At 28.7% G+C, this 18,547-nt stretch overlaps 6 protein-coding genes across 8 annotated transcripts in view; 5 read left to right on the forward strand and 1 right to left on the reverse strand.

Moving 5' to 3' along the window:
• Positions 1–912: 912 nt before the first annotated feature.
• On the forward strand, positions 913–2,404 carry LOC119679695 (fibrinogen C domain-containing protein 1-like). Its single transcript, XM_038092188.1, has 3 exons — positions 913–1,381; positions 1,442–1,962; positions 2,236–2,404. The coding sequence occupies exons 1-3, from the start codon at positions 1,289–1,291 to the stop codon at positions 2,369–2,371; spliced, it is 750 nt and encodes a 249-aa protein (XP_037948116.1). The 5' UTR covers positions 913–1,288; the 3' UTR covers positions 2,372–2,404.
• Positions 2,405–3,726: 1,322 nt separating this feature from the next.
• LOC119679686 (fibrinogen C domain-containing protein 1-like) lies at positions 3,727–4,839 on the forward strand. The gene is made up of 3 exons (XM_038092178.1): positions 3,727–3,823; positions 3,895–4,418; positions 4,625–4,839. Exons 1-3 carry the CDS (start codon positions 3,731–3,733, stop codon positions 4,758–4,760), a joined length of 753 nt encoding a protein of 250 aa, XP_037948106.1. The 5' UTR covers positions 3,727–3,730; the 3' UTR covers positions 4,761–4,839.
• Positions 4,840–6,755: 1,916 nt separating this feature from the next.
• LOC119679690 (ryncolin-1-like) lies at positions 6,756–7,901 on the forward strand. Its single transcript, XM_038092182.1, has 3 exons — positions 6,756–6,852; positions 6,913–7,436; positions 7,674–7,901. The coding sequence occupies exons 1-3, from the start codon at positions 6,760–6,762 to the stop codon at positions 7,807–7,809; spliced, it is 753 nt and encodes a 250-aa protein (XP_037948110.1). The 5' UTR covers positions 6,756–6,759; the 3' UTR covers positions 7,810–7,901.
• A 395-nt stretch (positions 7,902–8,296) lies between these two features.
• LOC119674569 (fibrinogen C domain-containing protein 1-like) lies at positions 8,297–9,219 on the forward strand. Its single transcript, XM_038085713.1, has 3 exons — positions 8,297–8,389; positions 8,452–8,975; positions 9,084–9,219. Exons 1-3 carry the CDS (start codon positions 8,297–8,299, stop codon positions 9,217–9,219), a joined length of 753 nt encoding a protein of 250 aa, XP_037941641.1.
• Positions 9,220–9,953: 734 nt separating this feature from the next.
• On the forward strand, positions 9,954–11,269 carry LOC119674570 (fibrinogen C domain-containing protein 1-like). The gene is made up of 3 exons (XM_038085714.1): positions 9,954–10,046; positions 10,106–10,629; positions 11,116–11,269. Exons 1-3 carry the CDS (start codon positions 9,954–9,956, stop codon positions 11,249–11,251), a joined length of 753 nt encoding a protein of 250 aa, XP_037941642.1. The 3' UTR covers positions 11,252–11,269.
• A 6,610-nt stretch (positions 11,270–17,879) lies between these two features.
• Positions 17,880–18,547, reverse strand: part of LOC119679685 — a 131,752-nt gene continuing 131,084 nt past the window's right edge. For all 3 annotated transcript variants that reach the window (XM_038092175.1, XM_038092177.1, XM_038092176.1), the window contains exons 5-6: positions 18,133–18,291; positions 17,880–18,065 (exon numbers count right to left, since the gene is read on the reverse strand). In XM_038092175.1, the coding sequence (XP_037948103.1) occupies positions 17,985–18,065; positions 18,133–18,291 (240 nt within the window). In that variant the 3' untranslated portion in view covers positions 17,880–17,984. The remainder of the gene's footprint in view (positions 18,066–18,132; positions 18,292–18,547) is intronic.

Raw genomic sequence — 18,547 nt, forward strand, 5'->3', positions numbered from 1 at the left:
AAATGGCTATATCTCAAGTTCTATAAAAGGTAGAAACTTGAAATTTACAGCATTTTAAAGATAATTGATTGAGCTTTTATAAAATTGTTTAAACAATTAAAATTGTTAATGACATATAATAAAAAATAATATATATATATAATCGGACCTATTCTGTGCACTTGACAAATTTGTCAAATTCTTTAATAAAATTTTTGATTTTTATAAAGCAGAAAGCTTTTTGGTATTCTGGACACATCTGGACAAATTTCACAGCTCTAGTACCTAATGCTTCTCACCACACTAAGGTATAAAGTGTTTTGTATATAAAACTGTTCGTAATTGTTCGTAACTGTTCGTAAAAATGCTTGTAAACAGCATATATTTTAAGTTGTCAAAAGCGTTTTTCATGCATTCAAAAAACAAAAAATATGCTTGTAAAAAGCGTATATTTTAGTTATGAATATTTGTCATGCATGCAAATAATAAAAAATGCATAAAAAGAGCATATTTTTATAGTTGTCTACAGCATTTGTAGTATTGACAACTTACAAGGAAAAGAGCTTTTCATTTATGTCACAGAATACCAAAACCTTTACAGCAGTCAATTTTGACAAGTGTCAATATTTGACAAGTTTATAAAGTGCACAGAATAGGTCCGTATATATATATAAAAATTCAACAGTATTTATTATACGCTTACGTGATAACAAAAAAAAAAAATTAAGACGATCTTCATTTAAAAAATTTTATTGTTAATTTAATATTTTATTATCTTATTTTTATTTATTAGTTTAAGTACAAACCAGTACATAATTATAACAATATAGGCCGTGTGCGAGTTAGGCTAAATTGATGCTAAACCAAATGGGAGATTTTTTGGGATTTGTTGCACTGCACACATTTTGCTATTTATCAACACGTATCGACACATCACCACATTATCGGCACAACTTAGAATTTCCCTCATTTAGAACGCAACTTAGCCTAACTCGCACACGACCATAGAAAGATTTTCTCACGCTCCAATACCACATCAAAAAGAAACTAAGATAAAGATTTGTTTAATCTCATCAGATGTAATCTATTCGTAGAGCTTTCGTATTATAAATGAGCTTCAACTTAAGATATAAAATAACAAAAGTTCTGGACTTTCTATACTCTCGTATAGGTCATAAAATCACATCTTCTCTGAAATAAATAACAGTAATTATAAAGTAATTAATTGATAAGATAATATAAAAAAATTTTTCCAAGATTTTTATATAAAAACTCGTTACTCAAGTCCATTTGTAGTAATTTTGTTAAAATGTCCAAAAAGAACTATAGCATCATAATAATTTCTTTATTCGTTGCTTGCACAGTTATAAGAGCCAATTCGCACAACTATAGTCCGGGTGGTGTAAGATATATTACTACTACACCTATAAAATCGAAGAGATTTTTATTTTATTACCTTTAGTTACCAACAAGCTGTGCTGAAGTATTAATACATTTTAAAAACGGCATTTATCAACTTCATTTACCTAAATCAGGACTTAAGCCATTTTACGTATACTGCTTAAAAGATCCAAACAATGGTCCAGGTTGGACAATTGTCAGCAGACGTCAAGATGGATCTATAAATTTCAATCGTAATTGGATTGATTATAAAGTCGGTTTTGGTAATCTGGAAGGTGAATACTTTATTGGATTGGAGAAGTTACATGCATTGACAAATAACGGTGTTCAGGAATTATGGTTTCAGTTGGAAGATTTTGAAAATGAAACCCGTTCGGCATTTTACAGCAGTTTTGCTATTGATGATGAGAGTTCGAAATACTCATTAAATATGGTTGGTAAATATTCTGGCAATGCAGGAGAATCTTTTATTGTTCACGCTGGTGCAAAGTTTTCAACAAAAGATAATGATAATGATGATTGGGATAGACATTGTGCGGATAACTATAACGGCCCCTGGTGGCATAAAGCCTGTCATCAAAGGTGCAGTAATTATTTAAATAATATCTTCAATATAAGTGGCTACACAATAAAAGCTTTCAAAATATTTACAGCATATGTACACGAAATAAAGTTTTTTAAAGTAATATGGAATACCAATTCATATATTGCTGTGATATATTCCAGTAATATTTTGGAGCATAAACTATTTAATATGAATGATTGTCATAGTACTATAATAGAGTTTTGTACTAATCTAATGGCTTATATAATACAAAAAATAATATGTTTAATATGTAATAATTTTTTTTGCAGCAATGTGTTTGGACGGTACTTACGTGGATCGTACGGACACGATCAATACGCACAAGGTATTAACTGGTTTAAATGGCACGGCTTTCACTATTCACTCAAATACACTCACATGGCAATACGCCCTGTTCGCATATAAATTTATTGGCCATGCGAGTGGAACAGATGTTAAGAACCAGTTGTTAATAGACATTTAATGTTTTTTAAAAATGGAAAATAAAAGTAAATTTTTTCTGTATTATTCTAAAAAAAGAATTAGTTACTTCTTTTATTTATTGAAAACCAATTTTTGAAGGATATATTTAAACGCGATATGTAGAGGACAGTATCTATATTTTTTATGATAATAAAGCTGCATTGAATATTGTTAATTTGTGTTTTTACAATTTAACTTTATTCTTATCGGAAGTCAAAAGTTAATCTATTTCTATATTTTTACAAAATGTTAAATACAGTTAATCAAATAAGAATAGCCTACTATTCAATTATGATTATACATTTCCAACAAATATATTAATAAATAGAGGTAAAAAACAGTGGAAACAATGGAATAAATTTTAAATATTCTGATGAGGAAGGTATAGAGAAGGTATAAGTACAGCAATAAGGAAATAAAGAAATAAATATGTAATAAGCTGTCTTAATCAGGCTTCTTTTTGGACTCTTGACTTTATAAATGCTTTTGACTGGTACTAGATTGACCTTTTCCTACACATTAATACGAGGAATTGTAGATTCAACATTCCTCCCTCTACTTTAATTAACTAACTAAATCATAGTTGGTTTATCAGTGTTTTTATGTAGACATCACTTTCATAAGGTAGTTATTGCCAAAATAGAAGAGTTTTATGTTGACGATTGGTGAAAAATCAAGTCGTGATAACTATCTAATGAAAATTGTATATTGTCCATTTATTGTATATATAAATAATTATTAATTTAATAGTATTTTTCAAATATTTTGATAAAAAAATAGTACTTTTTCTATCACTTGGATTATTTATTCAATACTTACCGCGTTTAAAATTAAATAAATTTTTTAACAAGTTACACATAAAAAATTACAATACCAAATAAATAGTATAACATAATAAATACTAAGAAATAGAGTAGATAATAGTTCAGGATTGAGGTAACGACTTATTCAGTGTATTATATATTATTTTAAAAATAATCAGACGAAATATTATTTCATTATTTTATGGTTTTGAAGTCATGAAAAAACTATTAGTCTTGGCTTTTTTATTTTACTTTATAGACACTACTCTTTATTTATAACCGACTTATCAATACCCAGGACGCTACTGATTCATATCAATAAAAATAACTTTTCTTACAAATTGGGGCATGTCTTTATCTCTTCTTAGAAATGAAATTGTATTTAAACTAAGTGCGGTAAATAAGAAATAATTAATTGATAAGATATCATAAACAAAATTGCTTAAGATTTTCATATAAAAACTCGTTACTCAAATCCATTTGTAGTCATTTTGTCAACATGTTAAATAAAAACTTGAGCATCTTAATAATTTCTCTATTCGTATTGTGCGCAGTTATTGGAGTCAATTCCCTCAGTGACAATTTGGGAGACGTAATAGATAATTCAGCTGTTACCATAAAACGGAATTTTTAAAAATGAAAATTTTTTTATCGTCTTTTTAGTTACCAACGAGCTGTGCTGAAGCATTAAAATTTTTCAAAAATAGTGGCATTTATCAACTTTATTTACCTAAATCTGGACTTAAACCATTTTATGCATATTGTTTGAGAGATCCAGACAATGGCCCCGGTTGGACAGTTGTTCAAAGACGTCAAGATGGATCTATGGATTTCTACCTGAATTGGGTTGATTATAAATTTGGGTTTGGCAATCTGGAAGGCGAACACTTCCTTGGATTGGATAAGTTATATGCTTTGACAAATAATCAAGTTCAGGAATTATGGTTCCACTTGGAAGATTTTGAAAATGCAACTCGTAATGCATATTATAGCAGTTTTGCTATTAATGATGAAAACTCAAAATATGCACTTAATGTATTGGGTAAATATTCTGGTAACGCAGGAGACAGTTTCACTGCTCACGCTGGTGCGAAGTTCTCAACAAAGGACAACGATAATGATAATTGGGATAAAAGTTGTGCACAAACCTACACCGGAGCTTGGTGGTACAAGGCCTGCCATAAAAGGTATATAAAAAATAAAAGTCTTAATAATTGCCTACATATTAGGCTTTTAAAAGAAATATATATGATTTGTTTATGAAATGCAATTAATTTCTGTATGATGTGTAGAAGTAGGCTTAAAATATGTAGGCTCCAAAATGTTTCAGTCGTTTTTTGATGTGTAAAGTACTGGAAATATTTTATACATTAATGAATTTATTTGTTTTCAGTAACTTAAATGGGCAGTATTTACGCGGACCGTACCCTAAAGATAAATTTGCACAAGGTGTTAACTGGTTTGATTGGCATGACTATTACTACTCCTTAAAGTATACTCACATTGCAATTCGTCCTATTAGCAGATGAGTTCTATACTTATAAAACCATTTGTTAAGAATAAATAAATTGTCATTTATAATAATTTCAGCATTTATTTAAATAAAAAAAATTATATGTATTATTGTAAAGAATAATATGTTTTTTTATTATTTTATTATAAGTAAATATAAAAATGATAATATATTAATTGAGCTACTTGAGATTTGAAGAGAATACTAATAATATAAAGAAAACAGTTTCAATGTCTGAATAAATGTATTCATATGTTTGTAACTATTTATAGAAAATATGATATTAATAATGTCCCTGAAAATAAGTACAATATAGAATCATATTTATGTAGTATATAAATATATATAACATATAAAAATAATATATACATGTAGATATAACATAAAGTAACAAGATAGTAACTGGCACTGCTGTATAGAATACATAAAAATATTCTCCTAATATAAGAGGTATGGGCATATACTGTATCATTGAGCACTACGAGTATTAAAGCAAGTATAAAAATTTTAAAACAACTCGATGTTAATAGTTGAGTACATTATCTCCTATTTCATAGTCGGCAATGTTAGCGATGAGGGTGCCGCGCCTAAACCAGGATTTATATTATTTAATTTATATTACTTATTTAATTTAAAAATAATTTTGTCTGTTTATATGTACTTATAAATGGAGTTGAATATCAAATCAAGAAAAAAAAAAAACAAAAACCAGAACACAAAAAAAATCTATAATCTAATAATAGAATATTATTTCACTATATTGACCCAGTTAACCAACCACACTTAAGTAGCCCTTAAGCTAAATATAGTATGTTTTTTACGCCCTTACTTATTGTAGTGATTATATAATGTTAAGACTTCGGGGGTTATTATATATATAAAGTATATTAAAATACTAGAGAGTTCATATAGACTTTTACATTAATTATTACAATTATTTAAAAATGGACATTATTAAGTTTATTGAGTCAAGATTTATAAAAGGCACAGGAACATGAGTGGGGCAGCGATTTTTAGCCGGAAAAATGTAATTATTAATTGATTTATAAATATATTAAAAATTTAATTTACAATAAAATAGCTCATAATTAGGTCGGTCTTCAATATCCCTTGGACAAAAAATAATAAAAACAGAGTTCTAATTGCACACCGTTGTATTAAATTTTAAAATGATCAAATTTATAAAAAAAACAAATTGATTTAATTTTTATATACACTTATTAGAATTTTTCTTATATTTTATATATCTTATATATTTTTTTTAGCAACAATTAGTTTGCGTAAGTAATCATTTATATCTTATATATGTAGTATTAGTGTGTCAATCAGCACTACCGATGTTTTCAAACTCTGCAAAGTATAAGAGACCACGCAAGGCTAAGCTGGTTGATATTAAGGATTGTTCCAGGGCCTGTAGTTTTATTAATGTCAAACTAAATCACAATATGATTAGAGTTTTTTTATAATAAAACTGACTATTTATATTTTACCAGATTTGAATTTAGTTTTATCTATTTGAAGAATTCAAGAGTTCTGGGTTTGGTCTTGTTTCGTCTGGAAACATTTTGACTGGCTTTAATAGCGCAGTATTAATTGACTGATAAGTGGATTTCTATTTTTTCTACGTCTTAAAATATATGGATTTAATATTACTTTTATAATATTAACTCTTACAGTTTAAATATAAACAACTATAATGGTATAATGATTCAATAAAAACTAGTTATATTTGAATTATTCTAATAACAAATTACTTCACAGAAAATTTTTTTTATTTATAACCCACTTATCGAAAGTCAGCCAACCACACTGATTTATATCAATAAAAACAGCTGTTTCCTAAAAATTTGGGCGTGCACTTATCTCTTCTAAGAAATAAAATTAAATTAAAAGAATTGAAATTTTACAACAGTATGGCTAATAAAATATAATTAATTGATAAGATATAAAATAATGTACTTAAGATTTCCATATAAAAGCTCGTTTTTCAAATTCATTTGTATTTATTTTCCAAAATGTTAACCATAAACTTGAGCATCTTAATAATTTCACTATTCGCATTTTGTGCAGTTATCGGAGTCAATTCACATAACGTTAATTTTGGAGACGTAATATATATTCTAAATCCCATCACAAAATTGATTTGATTTTTATTTCGTTCTTTCTAGTTGCCTTCGAACTGTGCTGAAGCGTTACATTATTCCAAACGTAGTGGCATTTATCAACTTTATTTACCTGAATCTGGACTTAAACCATTTTATGCATATTGTTTGAAAGATCCAAATAATGGTCCAGGTTGGACAATTGTTCAAAGACGTCAGGATGGTTCTATAAACTTCTATCGTAACTGGATTGATTATAAATTTGGGTTTGGTAATCTGGAAGGCGAATATTTTATTGGATTGGACAAATTGCATGCTTTGACAAATAATGGAGTTCAAGAGTTATGGTTCCAATTTGAAGATTTTGAAAATGCAACTCGTTCTGCACATTATACTAGTTTTGCTATTGATGATGAAAATTCCAAATACGCAATAAATATGGTTGGTAAATTTTATGGTGATGCAGGAGACTCTTTCACTGTTCACGCTGGTTCAAAGTTCTCAACAAAAGATAACGATAATGACAGTTCGGTCAAAAATTGTGCTCAAACTTACACCGGAGCTTGGTGGTACTATGATTGCCATAGAAGGTACATTTAATATTTAGAAAATATAATTTGCCTACATATATCAATTCATTTTCTCTGTATATAATGTATATATAATTCTTAATTTGGGTTTAGAGTAATTTATATTGACATAAATTAAGCAATATAAATAATAGCGATAAAATAGTAGAGTTTGCAGTAATCAGATTGCTTAAAATATATTTAGCACTTAATACTTTTAAAAACAATTTGTATATTAATAATATAATTTACTTTCAGCAATTTAAATGGACAGTACTTACGTGGATCGTACTCCAAAGATCAATACGCACAAGGTATTAACTGGTTTACCTGGCATGAATATTATTATTCACTTAAATATACCCACATGGCCATTCGTCCCGCAAGCAATTAACTTTGTTGAGCAGAGAACAGTTGTTAAGAATCAATAAATTGTCATTTATAATACAATAAAAATTAACCTATTTATATTATTGGAAAAAAGCATTCCCCTTTTTTTGTATATATTAAAAGCAAATTATAGAAAAATATTCCATTTAAGTTACATTATTTGTTATTGTTAGTCCTAGTTTATCACTTTCGACTTCGGTGATAAAAATATATTTCGACTAAAGACACAAATTAATATTTATTTTTAGATTTTATAAACTTTCGAGTACTTCTAAGGCATTTTAATTATATTTTACCGACTTAGCGAAAATTAAGTAAAGCCATCAATAAAAAAGCTTTTTTTAAAAATTTAGACATCCATTTATCTCTTATTAAAACTAAAGAACGACAAATAAGATGTATTTGACTGATAAGATAACATTAAAAGATTTAACTGTCATATTTTTAATAAAAACTCGTTACTCAAATCCATATTTAGTTACTTTGTGAAAATGTTAAATAATAACTTAACCATCTTAATAATTTCGCTTCTTGTATTTTGCACAGTTATTAGTGCCAATTTACACCATGGTAGTCCGGGAGAGGTGATATATTTTTGAAATATCACTATTAAATTGAAAAAAATTCAACAATTCAATTTCTTTAGTTACCAACAAACTGTGCTGAAGCATTAATTAATTTTAAAAATAGTGGCATCTATCAACTACATTTACCTAAATCAGGACTTCAGCCATTTTACGTATATTGCTTAAAAGATCCAAACAATGGTCCAGGTTGGACAATTATTCAAAGACGTCAGGACGGTTCCATAAACTTTAATCGCAATTGGGATGATTATAAATATGGTTTTGGTAATTTAGAAGGCGAATTTTTTATTGGATTAGACAAATTACATGCTTTAACTAATAATGGAGTTCAGGAGCTATGGTTTCAATTCGAGGATTTTGAAAACGTAACTCGTTCAGCATTTTATAGTAGTTTTGCCATTGATGATGAAAAGTCGAAGTATGCTTTAATCATTTTGGGAAAATATTCTGGTAATGCAGGGGATTCTTTCATGATCCACGCTGGTTCGAAGTTTTCAACGAAAGATAGCGATAATGATGAATGGGAGAGAAGTTGTGCAGCAGTCTACACAGGTGCTTGGTGGCACAAGGAATGTCATCAAAGGTATAAAGATAATAGTTTTTATTCATATATTAAAATAAACTAAACATTTATTTAGTATATCAAAATAATTAAAAAAAATTATACTTCAATAAATTAATTTAATTGCAGTAACTTAAATGGACAGTATTTACGCGGAGCGTACGGAAAAGATAAACCGGCACAAGGTATTAACTGGTATACTTGGCATCACCATTTCTATTCGCTCAAATATACTCACATGGCAATTCGTCATGTTACCAGATAAATTTATATGTCGTAAAACAATTATTAATAACCAATAAATTGTTATACATTATATTTTCAGTATTAATAACAATAACAATAAATAAAACTAAAAAAATATATTCGAAATAAACTATAAGTTCTTTCTTGTATATTTGATACGATGTTTGTAATTGTCAGAGACAGTAAAAATATATATGATGTTTAGAGGACTGCTTCAATGTTTTCTATGATAATCAAGCTGTAGTTAAAGTATTGGTAAGTAAAACTTAGTAAGAGTTTGATGAATGGAATATAGTAAAATATTCAGTTTGTTTCGACAGAGCTAAGACAGTGGGTTTTGACATAGGAAAAAATAAAAATTGGTTGAATTCAAAGATCTAATTCGCAGAGGGACACTTCTTCACTTATAGAGCGTTGAAGACAATAAGTGTGCTTAGCATTTTGTATGGAATTGATATAAACTTGTTCTTGGTTGAATATTTTGTGCTTTAGATAACATAAAAGTTAGATGCAAACTATAAGTAAGTTCTCTCTGAATTGTTTAAACTTTTATGACATTTTTTTATTTACTATCTGCTTGGCAAAAACGTTTTTTTGCTTTTTCTTAAATATTTCGGTATTTAGTTATCTTTTCTTAAAACTAAAGATCGGCAAATAAGATGAAGTTAATTGATAAGATAACATTAAGAGATTTAACTAAGATTTTCATATAAAAACTCGTTACTCAAATCCATTTTTAGTTACTTTGCCAAAATGTTAAATAATAACTTAGGTATCTTAATATTTACGCTTTTTATATTTTGCACAGTTAGCAGAGCCAGTATCCATAATGGTATTCTGGGAGAGGTAGGATACATTTTAAATACAACCATAAAATAGAATAGCGTTTAGTTTTACACTTTTAGTTACCATCGAGCTGTGCTGAAGCTTTAACATATTACAAAAACAGTGGTGTCTATCAACTTTATTTACCAAAATCAGGACTCAAGCCATTCTATGCGTATTGTTTGAAAGATCCAAACAATGGCTCCGGTTGGACAATTGTTCAAAGACGTCAGGATGGTTCAATGGATTTCTTCTTAAATTGGGTTGATTATAAATACGGTTTTGGTAATCTGGAAGGCGAATACTTTATTGGATTGGAGAAGTTACATGCCTTAACGAATAATGGGGTCCAGGAGCTATGGTTTCATTTAAAAGATTTTGAAAATGCAACTCGTAATGCATATTATAGCAGTTTTGCTATTGATGATGAAAATTCAAAATACACAATTAATATGGTTGGTAAATATTCCGGTAATGCAGGCGATTCTTTCACGATCCACGCTGGTGCAAAGTTCTCAACAAAAGATAATGATAATGATACTTGGGAAAAAAATTGTGCAGAAATGTACACAGGGGGTTGGTGGTACAAGTCCTGCCAACAAAGGTAATAATTACTATACTAAGTGCATAGGCTCAAAAATGTTTTAGTGAGGTGTAAGAATTAAGTGAAACTGAAAACAATGGTAGTGATAACATATTACAATAACAATTTACAATAATCCAGTAAGTTTGCTAAGGATTATTAAAGAAATACGCAACTCTTTAACCACTGTTGTATAAAGGAATAGATTGAATGAATCTAGAAACCAAAATAAAAGTAAAAGAGTGATACTTAATATATTGCAATTGTAATTAAATAAAAGCAATGAAGGACTGTTGGAAGAGAATAATATATATGTGACGAATTTTATGAATTTTCAGGTAGAGTGTATCATAAAAAAAGGTTGATAAACACCAGGTTTTTCTTGATGATCATAAATCACTTTATGATCAACTGAAAAAATAGAGCAGATGTGCCGATTGATATCAACTCGTTAAAACCAATCAATACATGTATGATTGATATTTAAAAAATTTTCTTTATTTTCAGTCATTTAAATGGACAGTATTTACGTGGAGCGTATGGCAAAGATAAAACTGGACAAGGTATTAACTGGAATGCGTGGCATGGTTATTTTTATTCGCTTCAATACACCCACATGGCAATTCGACCTGTTAGTAGATAAATTTATTATCCAAGGTGTAGCTGAGGAAAATCAGTAATTTATTATTTGTTATATTTTAAAAATTATTAATACTAAAATAATAAATTGTATAAACTAGTGTGAGAACAATATAGAAATGTATTAATATTAATCTAAGCTATAAACAATTTAATATTAGGGGGATAGAAAGCAGCTTAGTATTTAGGAGGGAGTTTTTCTGTTTTAGATAAAAAGCAAAGTGTATTAAAAATTTAAAAGTAGGTCAGGGAAACAATATGTTTTTTTTGGGAATACAAAGAATTGGGTTCTGACGATGGATGAATTTAGAGATTAAAAGTCCTTAAGTTCGGCTCTTGGCTTATTGAAGTAAAAAGTATGAATAAGTTTTTGAATAGTGCAAACTTAATTACTGTGGAATAATTATAAACACTTTAATCAGTCAATTTCAAACCAAAAATTCATTCATTTTCGTATATCTTTTTTATTTTGTTCCGGTTCTTTATCCTTGTTAAAATTTTTTTGTCTCAATACTTCATATCAAACTTTTATATCCTTTATGTATGTTTCTTCAGATGGTCAACAATTTTTTTATTTTAGTATAATAAGTATAGTTCAACAATAATTTTACTTTATCTAAATCAAACATTTTAAAATTTCAGCTTCTAATAACTAATACACAAGCAACGTTTTTGTATTAAAAGTTAACTCTGGTTCATTAAAACTACTAAAAATGGCTTGCCCGTATATCATATATTTTATCATATTTCTCAAAAGGTATTTAATAATGTTGTTTATGGCTCTTAGATAAAACTAAAACTAAAAATAAATTTGTTTTGAATATTTTACTTTGCAATGCTACACGGTATACATGAGAATAATCTTCAAATGTTAGAAGTAGAGATATCTAATCATAACATGTACTGCCTTAAATTATATGAACGTATTCGAATAGTGGGAGTACAAATAATCAAAATAAGTATTGAATCATTATTTTTGGAAACTATTTCAAAAATTCAAATTTAAACAAAGCACACTCTCAATTGAGTTATTTTAACTTTTCATAAATATTTTCTGTAAAGATTCCGTCAGTACATTCTTTCGAGAAAGCATTTTGTGCACATGTTTCTCTGCACATTTCTTCACTACCAATAAATCTTTAATGTCGAAATTAACTTCCCCATAATCAAATGGAAACGGGTCCTTGAGTGTTTTAAGCTCTTACAGTTTCTTGCAGCTCGGAATAAGGTATATCTTTACTGATTTCCGGGTTACAAGGGAGTTTTGGGAAATGAACAAGCTGATGAGCTAGCCATAACTGCATCAAAAACTGCTTTCACAGGCCCTCAATCCATTTGTGCGTTGAACTGAGACAGTACAAATCAAATAATCAAGGAGAGGCCGAATCATTTACGGATGCTGTACTGGGAAGACTTCCCAGGACTTGGATAAAGCAAAGCACTGATAAAATCGTACTCTTACAAAAAAATTCTTAAATTCCACAAAATGTAATTTAAGGTTGATAACGGGTTTTATTACAAATCATTATGGCCTGAAATATCACGATTATCTGCTAATTTGGAATGCAGATTATGCCTCGAAGATGAGGAAACTACTTTGCACATTCTTTGCGACTGTCCAGCTTTAACAAAGCACAGAAGAAACTTATTTTATATGGAATTTCTATCACCAGAACAGATTAAGATGTCTTCTCTAGATTTAGTTCTGGACTTTGTTTACAAAGCTTTAAAGAGCTTTGTGTAATCAATAGTGAAATTGGTACAATAGGACTCTTCTGGCCGTAGTACTGGTTATTCTGGACGATTTCATGTTAAAACTTTTAATAATATAATAATAACTTCTCCACAAGAGAGTGATTTATTGCAAGCAAACAAAGATCATGTTGAGATCCTGTTTTTAAGAATAGTTATTATTATTATCAGTGTTAATAACATCATTAATCTCAATATATAGTTAATTATCAACTATAGATGATACTAAATCAATTATTGTTCTCGTGTTATACACAATTGGATGAGTCGTCTTCAATATTAAAGTTTTGCTTATATTAATAAGCAAGGGAATATGTTATAATTTTCACTGATTCATTGATTATAACTAATATTATTATTGAATTATGTATTTAAGAAAATCAATAAATTTATTTTCATGCAGAAAGAAATGATGTCAGTAATAACAAACTGTAGTTCAAATCGATTCTACAGATGACATTTTGATCCATTTGTTGTATTAAAAACTTTACATTTTTTTTCTTTTTTGCCTTTCATCGGTTTATTTATTGAATCTTTCTTTAAATTTACATTGGCATAAGTTTCACAAAGTCCGATACTATCTGAGTGCAAAAGTTCCTTAGTCCATCCTCTTAAAGAAAGAAACATTTTGTAATAATACTCTTTCTTTCGTCGCTAAATTTTTTCTGGGTAAGTATGCTATCGTAACCCGTAAAAACGGGTTAGGTTGCTAAACCATTTACAGATAAATAATTATTTTGATTTGATCAAGTTGGAACTAAGAACACCCCAATTAGGAAATAGAAACAAATATATCATTTGGATAACAATTTATTGAAGATCATGCAATATTTAAACATTTTTATTAGATTACAAATCATCTATTTATAACATTTTGAGAGCATGATTGGAGTACCGAAAGTATGTACACGGTTTGTTCTGAGCAAGTTAACCGTCGCAACCGTCGAAGATTCTATTTTTGCAAACTACAATAGTATCTGATTTGTGGACTAAAATTCACATAATAACTATTCACTACTAATATGGTACTATGCGATGTCTTGTATGTTAGAAAAATATTTTTGTCAATGAAAAAAAATTATTTTATAGATGAAAAAACCATTTAAAGACTTATACTGACATATTAAAGGACTTCTAATTAATACACAATATCACTTACATTTGTTGAAGTACCATAAAATTTTAACAGTGGGAGTTTTGATTAGTGACAGAACTATTTTATTATGCCATTTTCATATAATTGCCAATAGATGTCGTTATTGCAATTAATTACTTTAAGAATTTCTGCTTATATTAAAATTTCCTTCGTGTAATAAAATAATACTTTTATAGTTTATTCTATTTAAACAATATTTCAACAAAATATTATAGTTTTTATTTACTTACTGCTGTCCTTTTCTTCTAGTGGACCATAGGTCCACTATATTTTATACTTCAGAATTTCATAGCATACACATACGAGTAAGATTTTGTTTAAAAATCACTCTCACTTAAATCAAACTTTTTTGTTTAAGTCAACGAACTTTTTTTCACTATCTGATGTATAGCCGATATATTGAATACCTTTGTACTGTTCATTTCTATGTATCTTTGTAACAATCTTTTATACACAATCATACACAATGCCTTCTATGAGGCAATTGTACAGTAAGGTAAGTGCAGTAATTACAGCATCCCTTCCAAACATCGAATTGAGCACTTATCTATAGATACTAAAATGGTTCACAGCTTCACACTTAAGTTATACTCACTTTTGCATACAAAAAGGTTTGAGTTTTGGTGTGTTTGTATTTCGGGCTCCGTACTAATTTGTGTATAAGCCATAAAAGGTTCAAGCCAATATCTGTAAGTTCATATTTTATCGACCTGTAAATATAAGTAGAACCCTTGAAAGTGTTTTGAAAAATATTTACACATTTGCGTGCTTTGCATAGTCAACCGCAAGGACTCTTTAATTGTGTGAAATTTTTTAGCCTAAATAAACATTTTGGCTCATGCCAATGTCAGAGTGCCTGCAGTTGAGTATGTGTTTGCCCTGGAAGAGTCCTTTGGCTATGTTTTTTATGTGGCTTATCCTAACAAGCGTTAAGTAAATAACGAATACGTATGTGGGGTAACCTTAGATGTTACTACAGCATCTATTGATGCTTTGATCTTACATATACCACATTTTAAAGTTTAATGTGTTTCACATATCTGTATGTATGGGGAATAATGTGTGGTTTTGGAAGGATATGTTAGTATAAGCAAATGTGTTTGTTTATGTTTTTGTTTTCACTAAGACTTACATCGTTTAGTTTTAGTATTTTGACCATTACCGCAGTGTGCTCCCAGCAAATGGCTTCATAGTTGAGATACAAATTTCATGCTAATGTTCCCAAAGTCTGTTCAACAAACCACTACACAAGTGCATATTTCCAAAAGGATGAAATAAATATAAAAATTGGATGAAGTTAGACTTTGTGCATAAAAACTTTAAAATTGAAGCATTTGTTGGTTGTGTTCGGTTTGTAAATGTATTTGCGGAATGTTTCAATTAATTCTTTAAGATTAATAGCTGGGTCACATATTTTTTGCTATGTGAATACCTTTCGCATATCTGGGTTTATACTGTATTTTTTACAGTATAACTTTTATTTTGTTAGGAAGTGGAGGTTAAAATGCCTTTTGAACTTTTTGACTTTATTGTGTTAGAATTCAAAAGTTTTTCTATTAAAATTAGTTTGAACATTATAACGATCGTTTAAATCTAAGTTGTCTACATTTCAAAGTTAAGTGTCTAACTTATAATTACTTTGGTCAAAAATAGTTAAGCAAATTTTCTTAAAATTCTAAAATATCTATTAATTCAATTGATATGTTTACATTAATATAAAACACATTAATATACATTCTTAGGTATGAGAATGATAATTAAAACTTCATTTAATTTTCGAGACTAATGTAGGCTATTAGATACTTTTGGTGTTTTATAATTAAACTAACTTTTGTTAACATTAAAAATTTAAAAGAATTGGATAAACATTTAAAAGAATTGATTTTGAAAAGGTTTGAATAGAAATGAAAAGACAATAACAAAAATTTTAGTTAATTTATTGAAATTTTTGCTGACCATACAATGCTGTTTCGAGCATTGCTGAGTACTCATCATCAGTGGTTTTAGGAAATGTTCGAATTTTATAATTAATTTAATTAGTCTGTATATAATTTGCCATATAAATTTTAATCTCAAAATCTTTTTGATCCAAAATAAAAAAGAAAAGTAACAAACAATTGTTTCAACCTGCTTAGCACTACGGTTAGACTGGGTTAGACTGGGTCCACGCTATAATGATATTTATTGTGTTTGTGATTCTGAGAAGTTGAAAGAAATCATATTTCAATTTCTTCGTAAATGACTATCTTCGGAAAATAAAACTTTTAAAATTTTTGGCACCTTTTCTTACTGACATGACAAATCGCAAACAGATCTTGCAAAATTAGTAACTTAATTTGGAGACATTAGTTTATTGCTTTATCAAGTTCATAAACTGAAAGGCTCTTTTAATCAAATTTTCACTTGAATGTGGAAATTTTACCTTTTAGAGTCATTTGTACACTGACTTCTGCAATCCTTCTAGAATTTCTTTGGTCTGCTTATGAATATCGCTAATTCATGGTATCACAACCAGTCATTATTTAAGATACGTTTTTGTGAAAGAAAGTTGTTGTTGTGCATTAGGGCTGACTAACCTACTTCAACTAAAAGCATTTTCAAAATAAAAATGGCATCATAATTTCATTTTACTGCATTTTATATGGTGTTTATGTACTTTTGTTGTAGTGCACTCTTACTTCAAAATTTAGTGTAATTTTGTTTTTCTCTGGTACCATTTTTATACTGAAATTTATTAAGTCCGCTATCTTTTCAGAAAAATTATAACTAACTACACAGTTCGTATAAATTTCATGACCTCACATCCCTTTTTTGTCGGATATGTGTAAAGTTTAACGTAATGATTTGTTGATGCACTTTGTCTCAGGCTCGATGAGATCAACTTTAAAATAAATAAAATGAGATTATGTATTATTTTAATAAAATTAAAGCAGAACTTAATCTTTGTTCCATATTGTTTTTTCGACCAATGTACATAAAGTGACATTATACTAAATGTGAAGGCAAAGAGATATGTTAAGTCAGTATGCTAAAATATTGACAGTTCTAGTTACAAGTCAATAAGTCAAGTTTATATTATTAATATATAATCATTAACTAATTATTCATATAAAACTGATCTTTTGAAACTGGTTTAAAACTGCAATCGCCATTTCTTCAACACTTCATGCCACTTCTTCACAAGCGCTTTATTAATATTCTCCAATTCTTTCATTTTTTTGGAGTACAAAAAAAACATTAGTATGTCTATATATCTCCGTCCATACACTTATATTATATTTAATCCTCAAATTCGTACAAGAAACATAGGATCGTAACAAATAATTGTCGTCATCATTGGGTTCAGTTGAATATTATTTCTTTTGGTTTCATTAATCAGAGAAAGTTTAGATGTATGAATAATTGGCATATAGCCAAAAAAGACTGGCTGTGAACTTCGAAGCAAGAATGCTAAAACGGCTGACTCCTTGCCTACATTCCGGGGGACGACTAGATGATGCAAGACCAACCGAATAAGACCGTTGCGGCTTGTTGTTTGCTTCGATTGCTCACCTAAGACCATACCGACAATGGAGGCCCTAGCAGTAACTACGCTGTCTCCCGCATAGCTCTTAGAGGCGTCTACGGAACCCCTACACTACGCCAAGGTCACAATCAACAATCCATATATTCACACAAATTAAAAAAAATATATTCAGTAGTGTATAAAAGAGTATTAATTTTATTTAAACATTACTTAAGTTCCCTATTTCATATATTATATTTCATATTTTACATTAAATAGAAAATTTTAACTAATACAAAAAGCATCGGTGTTATAGGCATCACTTTACTTAGATACAGAGACAGATTTGGTTACATGAAAACCAGAAAGAGAATCTTGCAATGAGCGTAAAATACCGATTGGAATCTGAAAAGATAATTTTGTTACAGTAATTTGTTTTTAAAAAGATAATAATAGGAGTATTATTTCTTACATTTAAGGCGCTATTGACAATTCCTGGCTGGCAGCAACTTACAGTCAGGCGATCATCCTTGTGTGCTGGTGCCACAGGTTCTAGTGCGGGCTCAGGCTGTGCGACTGTGTTCACAGTTTTTACCACAGTTTTTGAATGTACAGCGTTGCTTTGAGGGCGCTGAAAAATTTAAAATCCCTTTTAAATATTCTTTTATTTTTAGTTTAGCTTAAAGCAAAATTAAATAAGTTAATAAAACATTTTAAATAATATTATTTAAAAGTGTAAGCATGTTCTTTTCTGTGTTTATTTTTGTCCTTTCTAATAAGTGTGTAATGTATTTGTAAATTTATTTTTCTATTAAAGGGAAAATTTGTGGTTGATTATGGGAGAAATAATTATTTTTCATTACCAGCACCGGTAAACCACATGCTTG

The sequence above is a fragment of the Teleopsis dalmanni genome, chromosome 2, assembly GCF_002237135.1.
Source record: "Teleopsis dalmanni isolate 2A chromosome 2, ASM223713v2, whole genome shotgun sequence".
Taxonomy (NCBI): domain Eukaryota; kingdom Metazoa; phylum Arthropoda; class Insecta; order Diptera; family Diopsidae; genus Teleopsis; species Teleopsis dalmanni.